Source organism: Hoplias malabaricus, chromosome 17, assembly GCF_029633855.1.
Source record: "Hoplias malabaricus isolate fHopMal1 chromosome 17, fHopMal1.hap1, whole genome shotgun sequence".
NCBI lineage: Eukaryota > Metazoa > Chordata > Actinopteri > Characiformes > Erythrinidae > Hoplias > Hoplias malabaricus.
The window spans coordinates 5,901,066-5,910,525 of record NC_089816.1 but is presented as its reverse complement, the minus strand read 5'-3'; the positions used below and the strand labels follow the sequence as shown (position 1 = coordinate 5,910,525).

At 38.7% G+C, this 9,460-nt stretch overlaps 1 protein-coding gene across 1 annotated transcript in view; it reads right to left on the bottom strand.

Annotated features, from left to right (window-relative positions):
- Nucleotides 1-4,658: 4,658 nt before the first annotated feature.
- gpc3 (glypican 3) overlaps nucleotides 4,659-9,460 on the bottom strand; it is a 163,344-nt gene continuing 158,542 nt past the window's right edge. Inside the window, exon 8 of the mRNA XM_066649709.1 lies at nucleotides 4,659-8,242. Coding sequence (XP_066505806.1) covers nucleotides 8,064-8,242 — 179 coding nt within the window. The 3' untranslated portion in view covers nucleotides 4,659-8,063. The remainder of the gene's footprint in view (nucleotides 8,243-9,460) is intronic.

Here is a 9,460-nt window from a genome sequence, read left to right as displayed (position 1 = left end):
CGCGCGAACACCGGAGCAGAGGCAGGACAAAGAGGCGGGGAGGAGCGAGAGGAGCACCAAGAGCGTGAACAGCATGGCGGCGGGGCTTCAGGTGAATAAAGGGTTAACTCTGAAAAGGACCCTTCACTACCACACTCGGCCACACAGCCCCAGGCCTTATTTTCACTACAGACTACTTAATATATTCAAGGCCTGGGATCAGAAATCCGTTCAGGGGGCATTCTGTAAAGCAAGATTTCAAAGTTTAGCCAGATAACTTAAGCCCAATGTCAAACCTATTCAATAGAAACAGAGATGAGGGAGGTTCCAATTGGACAGTAGTCAATTTTGGGCGTACGTTAGCTGACTAACAGAGAAATCCTTCTTTGTGGAATACACCTCCTCCCACAGGTCTTAATACATCATGGCCAAGTACACTTAGGGGGTTGAACTTGTCTTGATGAAATAGGTGGGAACATAAATGGACTAAATAAGTGACAATAAAGACAATGAAGTACACACTTAATGGGCCCAAAATATCATATATGACATATTTTGAAATGGTTTTTTTTTGAGTGAGAAACAACATCAAGCATATTTATATGAATAGAACCGTTATTGGGCAGCACGGTGGCGCAGCAGTCACACAGCTACAGGGACCTGGAGGTTGCGGGTTTGATTCCCGCTCCGGGTGACTGTCTGTGAGGAGTGTGGTGTGTTCCCGCCTTGCGCCCAATGGTTCCAGGTAGGCTCTGGACCCACCGCAACCCTGAACTGGATAAGCGCTTGAGACTTTCAGTGCTGGCGAGCAGTGAGGGAGTAAGTGGAGGTATGGATGAAGACTAATTGCATATTCATAGATGTACAGAATGATGACAAAGCTATAGAGTTAAATAAAAGCTAGGTGGTATTTTTAATGTAAAATTACAGTTTCAAAATCATTGATGTTTCACTGACCTGTAGTGGGAGAACAGAGCCTTTCTTGTTGCTACTCTGGATTTAGCACTGCAGAAGCTGCACTATGTAAAGTACATTAATTTTCTACTTACATGTGGCTTGTTTTTTTTTTTAACTTAGGTGTGTTGAAAGTAGGGAAACCACTAAAATGTGCAGTGCAGAGAGAAACATGACTAGGACCCAGAAACACTCTTGTAACATTATTACAGCAAGTGTAATGCTTGAACTCAAGTGACTATCATTTTATAGACCTATAACAAGGCAGTTCCATGTTGAATAAATGGAAACAGTTGGCAGAAGTGAAAGTCTCCTCCCATAGTTAAAAACAAGGGAAAAAAATCTTTAAAATATCTGTAGTTTTTCAAGGACAACTTGAAAACTAAGGACAATTAGATAAACAAGAATTTAGATTTGATCTCCTGTTGCTCAGATAGAAAAACAGTCCAAAAATCTCATCTGGTTCTACTCCTGAGCTTTACTAGAGATCTCAGGAAAGTGTCACGCAGTTCTCAGATTTCCAGAGATAATAACACTCAAGGTTTATCAGCAGCTAAATGAAAGACAGGAACCCTCCTCAGAAACTAAGAACATTTAGTGCCAGTTTTGATTCTGTAAATAAATATTATCACTTTCATTTGTGCCAGAAATATCTCATATCTGCTTTTAGGTTAAATGTTATTATTTCATAAGGATTTCAGGACAATCAGCATTAAGGCTCCTGAGGCATTGAGCATCAATAAACTGTTAAACACGACCTGTTTAAATGGCATTGCTTGGCCTTCGCTCATCAAAAGAGCCACAAACACATGCAACCTTCTGATGCATGTCATGAAATGTGACAGAGAGCTGTAAAGTCTTGCTTTGGCTAGCGATCCACTGACAACTCCAGAGAGAAAAGGAGGAGGTAGAATCCAAGTTTCTGTATGACTGACAGCGGTGAGCCTCTCACTCATTGCGACAAACTTGCTGGGGTAACACAGGACACAGGAGCAGTGGAAGTCATAAATCATCTACAGAGTCTTGTGAAAAATGTTACAGATGTGTTTTCTGTGTGGTTCTTGAGGTTAGGCCTGATTGCATGTGAGGATGAAACAGACAGTATTTACTTCACTACAATGTTTGTCTACGTACTGCATGCAATAAGGTATGAGTAAACACTGACTATACGTCATTGCAATATTCCATATTTATTTGTTTAATTGACTTTTAATACGAATGTGCGGTACCCTGTGATGAAATAATGCCCGGTCCAGGGTGTGTACCAGCCTTGCGCTCAGTGATTTCCTGTCAGCTCCAGACCGACAACAATCATGGATGAGGTAGTGTCAGAAGGTGAAGTAAAGATTCAGATTTTATGTTCACTCTGCAGTCCACATAAATATATATAAATATATATATAAAAAATTACCTTCAGGTTTCTACACTCATTGTCGATTTTAACAGCTCCTCTTTCCACAATGGTGCACTTTGTAATTCTACAAACTCTCTTTGTTTCTATGCATAATTTGTCGGCCTGATTTCACATAAATTTAATGGTGAGGACCAACACAGAACTGGTATTTTTTGGCTGTGAATCATTTTCAGAGCTGACATGGTGGTGAGTCAGTGTGTTGTGTTGGCATTCACTGTCCGCTCCATTAGACCCACCTACCTTGCTGATTCACCTTAAATATGTAAAGGCAGAAACGGTAGCTCATAAATTGCTGCACAGTTTGTGTTAGTCATCCTCCCATCTTTTATTTGTCACAGGACACGGTCGCCTGGGTAGTTTTTTTTGGTGGACATTTGACCGTACTTACTGCAGTGTTCAAAATTCTACAGCAGCAATGCTGTGTCTAATCAACTCAGTTCAACACACACTAACATTTCTCCATGTCAGTGTCACTGTAGCCAATTATCAGCCACCCAAATAATATCTGTTTTGTGGGGGTCCTGACCGTTGAAGTACAGGATGATAGGGCGCTAACAAAGTATGCAGCGCAGGGATTGCAATCTGTAATTGTAGAACTACAAAGTGCACCAATATGGTAAGTGTTCACGAACAAAGGAGGTCATTTAAATGATATGGCTGATGCTGGTTGGTGTATGGAAGCTGTGTATATATTCTTTAGAAATGCTAAAGAAATGTATCTGGTTTAAAATGATTTCTGAGTGATGTTTCTAGAGTGGGCAGATGTGCATGTCGTTTCCTATTCTGATGTTGTGACAAGCCATTTGGTTCACCATGTTACTTAAAAGAAAAACCTTCAAATTGTATTTGCTTCTGTAAATTAGAGTCATGATTTATGATTTATCACTTATTGAACCACAGGTAATAAATATTTTTAATCTATTACATTTAAAGCATTTCCTGTAGAATTTGAGAGTACACTTGGGGCCCCAACTTGTCTGGATTTGTAAAAGCATGTGTATATTTCGTTGTGTGTGTGTGTGTGTGTGTGTGTGTGTGTGTGTGTGTGTGTGTGTGTGTGTGTGTGTGTGTGTATATATAAGCGTGCGCTCTTGGTCTGGGGGGGTGGCTCCCAGCAAAATCACATTCCGACTATTGTGTCCCCACATTCCTCACCCGACCCCATTCATTCTGTGCGGCTGTGGCTTGGAAAGCCGGCGGCCAATAAGAAGCCACTGAAGAATTCTGGGGAAGCGATGACTGGATGGGAGAGTGGGCTAGTGTTACTTTCAATGGATAACAAAAGGTGAGCGCTATTAGCCTCAGAACATTCAATACCGGGCCGCTCTGTGGCTGCAGCATGTTGCAATAGACGAATGAAAGGGGTTTTGTGTAAAAGGGAATTATTTTTGTTTTCTTAGAGCAACACTGTTTCATTAACATTTCAATAAGAAAAGACCAGTGTGAAAGATTTTGTTTCAGTGTGGTATTCAGGACCTGTGTGTATACGTAAACATTTTAGACCCATAGTCATTATTAGATTTCACAGTTGATATCAGTGACCCGATAATATCTGTATGTATTAGCCTAATTGATGTTCTCAGTAATAGATAAATCAGTCTAAACTGAGACCCCAATTGGCCCCATTCATCCCAAGATAATGTGGATCAGTTCACCCCAAGATTGGGTTGTCCTTGTATTCCCACTTTATTACCCTAAGAAAACATTTAACCTGCGCATTTCAATGGAGCTGTTTGCCCATTCTCCTGTCCCTATTAACATTCAGAGTGTGGGCAGGAGTTGGGGTCATCTCAGCTGCTGCCTCCGTTCTGTAGCCCCCATTTGCCCAGACCTGATGACAAGATATTCTAAAGGTGCTGCTCAAACCCCAGAGAGAAAGACACAGCTGGAGATGAGTGAGTTTTATCTGGTTCTGAGGGAGAGAAGAGCAAGTGTGAAAATGCAAAGACATTGCCTCAGGGTGTGTGGCCACACGGTCACTTAGGTGGCCAGATTAGGCGGGTAATGGGAATTAAATTACAGACTGCTAAAAATATTGACGGGGCGTTGAATGTATCCATTTAAGCAAAATGAGATTTGTTTGCTGCTTTATGTGAAGTTATGTCTGACAGTTTGCTCTAATCAAAACACTGACGACGAGGGAGATTTATTATTTTCTCTAAGTTAATATTCTCATATGTCTTCTTTTACCTTGTTTGGGCTGCATTCTTCTAATACAAATGTTAACCCCCAAATTCAAAAGAGTTATGTCTGTTGGAGACTAACACACACAAACAAAATTTGAAGTCGTAACTTTTAATCCAAAGTCCCACATTCCAACTTCATAAAGACTCCTTGTTTCTCATAACAAACATGAAAGCACAGAAACATGAGAAAACATTTGAAGAGAAAAAAACACAAACAGTATTCACAGCCAAAAACTCAAAACATATTTATTCACTTCAATTTACATGGAGACATTTAAACCAGAGTTTGTGTGCAGTAACAAAGCCAAAAAATAACATTATCTGGTCTGGATGTGACACACGCTGTTGCCACATATTTTGCAATGTGACCCATTGCTGAATGCTGGACTGGGTTAGGGTAAGATGGGGTGAAGGAAAGGCCCAGTTTTAAGGTCCCCCTGCAGTGCTCTGGTTATTGAGCTGAGCTGTAGCCAGAGCTTAAAGGTGCCAAATGGCCCCAGACCGCTCCCCCACTATACAATCAACCATCATATAAACACTAACTGGGGAATGCACTGTTGAGTTACAGGACTTCTTAACACAATCCACTACTGACTGATGTGTCCAAGTTCATACACAGTGGACAGGAACCAACGAGTAAAGATTTAAATGATGTCATTCTTGAATGCTAGGTTGTTTATTTGACCTTATTTCCCTGTAAATTATAAAAGAGGACATTAGGAGATGCTTTTGGATTTAGGGCTCTTAAGAGAATAAGGCTGTAAATACTAAATCTTGTCCCCGTTAAACATCTCTCTGTTTAAACTCTCACAAAAGTTACTCATTAAAGAAGACAATCAACAACATTTGCTGGCAAGAAAGGAATTGAAACCCCCAAAAGAAATTATGTTTCTTTGCCTCTCCTGTTTAGAACAGCACAGAAAAAAGCAGTGATTTTATATGAACCGAATGGCAAACAGGCATTCCAGATTTATTCAAATGGTAATAAAATGTAATATAACTTAATTAGTGGAATATTTTGAAGAAAGTATCTGAATATTACACTGGACATAAATAATAGGATTAGCCCTTTATATGACAATGTGTTAAGGAAAAAAAGCATGAACTGTCAATGACTGAAAACATACAGACACATCTGAACATTAACACAGAACATACTTTCTTAGATGCTGTTGCCTTGGTCACCTATAAGCAGAGGTGGAAAGAGTACTAAAATATTCTACTCAAGAAAAAGTACTGTTACTTTAATAAAATTATACTTAAGTACAAGTAAAATTACCGTCTAAAAATGTACTCAAGTAAAAGATATATTAGTGCATTTGAAATGTACCCAGAGTAAAAGTTACTGGCTTTTTTTTTTTTTTTTTTTTTTTTTAAACAGTGTGGGGTGGTGGGGGAGGGGTCTCTCCTATGTAGCACAAACAAGACAAGGGGATATACATTTCAAACCAGTTGGTTTTAATTAAAGAAATAATTAAAACGTTTAAATAAACTTCTCACAGAAATGCCTGAATATATGAACATGACTATTAAAACGGTTGAAGGCATGTCTATGTTACATTCAACATTATATTCCTTATATATTAAAGGGATGTTTCTGTTTTGAAGTGGGTATGTATGAGGTACTTACCTAGTCAGTGTGTTACCCATAGTAGACAGCGTTCAGCTTCCTTCCAGTTCATAGTTTTCTTCCAGTCTGTTCCTGCAAATTGGAAGACTGCTGAGAGCTGTCTACTTATACAATGACTTAGCATAGGTATCTCATACAAACCCACCTCAAGACAACAGAAATATATATTTATATTTTTTTGAAGTGTCATTCCTATTAATATTGTTTTTGATCACGTCGTCGTACAGCATTTGCCTAAATAATAACTAGTTACCAGCAGGTTGCTAGCTAGCTAGCTAATTCTATGAAAATGTATTAAGTTGTCATAGCAGCCATAATACCTCAAACAGTGAAATGTGCAAAAGGTTCAGTGAAGTATGTTAATTCACATTTAGAATAAGTATGGGAGATAAGTAAAATAAATGGGTGCAGATTGAGTCGTAACACAACGGCCAATAGAGGTAACGGCTCACTATATATTTTTGGCTAATTTTAGCTTTATGATAAAATAGGAAAACTTTATTTTTAACTTCCAGTGCAACGGTACAAATATTATTTAACCTCGCAGGTTTGATGTTGGGTTTTTATAAGCTGCTAATTCTCTCTTGGCAAACACAGATTACACTGCATTATAAAGATGTTACCGTTATTGCACTTGAAGCCGAAGTTGTCCCTTAAATATGGCCAGGGTTAGTTTCTTTCCAGAGTAACTCAGAATTCGATGGGGTTTCGCACTGGGTTTGCACGTCTGTCTCCATATTTCTTGTGATTTTAATGGTAGATTGCTCTCCAGTCCATCATTCACACCAGTAGTTTCTGGTGCTCAGTTTTTTTCTTGCAGTTTTATTTACATATTTACTCAGTAACGGATATGATTAAAAATGAAGTGAAGTACAATATTTCAAACAAAATTTAAAATTACAGATTTAAAAAACTACTTTAAAAAGTACAAGTACAAAAAATCTAAAGTGAGTAAATATAATCTGTTACTTTCCACCTCTGCCTATGAGTAGAAGCAAAGACAAGAGTGGTCCAAACATGGTCCAACCTTTAATCACCCTGTTGTAATACAGATTTCATTAGGGCATGACCTGGCACTGAGAGACAGAGAGAGAAGTACAAGAGACATCATCATTGAGAAGAAGAAAATAAATGAAAAGCACAATTGTAAGAAGGAATGATACTATAAAACCTAATAAAACATTTTTTTTTCAAATGAAATGCAGCTGGGTGTCACCCTGCATGGGAAGGTTTCACAACGACACACCAATCCCTTGATCTCCTTCAAGGGTCATTTACTGCACAGGAAATGAGTGGCAGGAGTGGACGGCAATGCAGTGTGTGTGTGTGTGTGAGTGTGTGTGTATGTTTGTTTGAGAAATCAGACAGAGTCTGTGCCCACCGAAGAAGCACTACATTTCCGCAGACCCCATTAGTCACAGTTCCTAGTCCTGAAGAAAGTCCATTAAACCACAAAAGCAGGGCCTCTATGAAGAAGAAAACAGAGAGTTACCTACTGGAGTTTCTGGCTTTTGTATAAAACCATGTGTGAACAGTGGAGAGGAAATAAAATCCCATGTAAAACACATGACTGTAGCATGGGACACAAGCACAAGGAGATAGTTAGTATATGTGTAGTATTTGTCATGCTCTGAGGAGAATATAAATTAATGTTTTGGCAACCAGACCGATCTTTGTAGAGAGAAAAAAAAGAAAGAAAATCCAAAGAGACGTTCATTAAGTAAGACTGGAGATAGCCGTGAGGAGAGAGAAAGAGTCCTCTGTCCTCATGCTAGATCATCTTTCAAGAAACTGTATGTACAAAGGGCAGCTGCAGCTTCCTTTTAAATCACTGGTCCAACCAGTTTTTGAAGAAAAGTCGGGAGCAGATGGGGAAGAGTTCTGGAGTGGAATTGTGGGTTTACTGAAGTCCAAAAATGAGGAGGATGATGGTGGGCAGAAAGAACACACAGGTATGGATGCACATAGCCTGCGCTGCCCCAGATACAGAAGCTCCACCATGAAGATCTGTGGCCAGTTTTGGGGTCAGGAGCAACTCATGAAAAGTGAGGTCATCCATTGCCAAATTATCTGCCAGATCTGAAAGAGGAAGAGAAAAATATTCCAATATTAATTTCAAAATTGATTATATTGCACTTTAAAAAATATATATTATTCCCGCAAATCAGTTATTGCCAAGTCCATCTATTAGTTCAGACTCAATCACACCATGCTTCCAAGCATGTAGGGTGAACACTCCAAGACACTGGAAGACATCTTTTCAAAATGTTGCCCACACAACATCATTGGACAGCTTAAATCTCCTGTTTTGTTATGTTAGCAGTGGCATGTTAACAGTTTTTTTTTCCTCTTGGATTCTTGGAATTGAATGCTTTTGATTTTGGATTCTTGGAATTGAATTGCAATTTTACCAGTGTCATGTAGAAACAAAGAAAAACACAGAGAAACCAGGGCTCAAAAGAATATTTCTCTGTGTAGCATAGGTTAGCATAACAATAGTTTCTCTTATTTCATCCCACTTGAAAATGAAAAAAGAAAAGCCTTGCATCTAACATTGACAGCATTTGGAAACTAGCACTCAGCTCTCATTCCCTACTAAAATAGAACTACACTGTAGCAAAAAAAAAAAAAAGATTCTTGTAGAGTTCAAGATATTTTTCAAATATTTTTAAACCATTTGGTCTACACAAGTGAAGGAAAGATAACATTTTCCAATTTTCAAACTTTTTGCTGCACATTCAAAATTTTTGTTAATTACTTTTCTAGCTATATTACAAAACCTATTTCCAAATGAGTTAGGATTCTGTGCAAAACGTAAATACAAACAGAATGCAATGATATCTAAACTAGAGATACATGAATACCAATACTAGTTGGGTATTTGTCCAATACCATGTTAATTTATTTGTACTTGTAATTGCAAATGAGGCTCCGATACCTTGTACCTAGTGCACTTTGCTGTGCTAATGAGCAGACAATTCAAAACGTTGGCGATTGGAATTATTGGAATTATTTCACAGTCTGTGATGGCAATCCAAGCAAAGCAGACTGCGGGAGAACCCAAGAGCAAAGTGGATTTTCCGTCACTCAAAGTGAATTTTCCTCCTGGGAAATGTTTTTCCATTGGCGAGAGCACTGTTCGTTGCCTAATGTGTCTTTTCCTCAAACAAAATCATTTTCTCCGCTCCCCAAATTTTGGATCCAATCTCATAGATCAGGCTGCTACTCTTAATCACTGCCAATAAACAAACACTCCCAAGTGCAGAACATCTCAGATGTTAACATATCACGGAAACT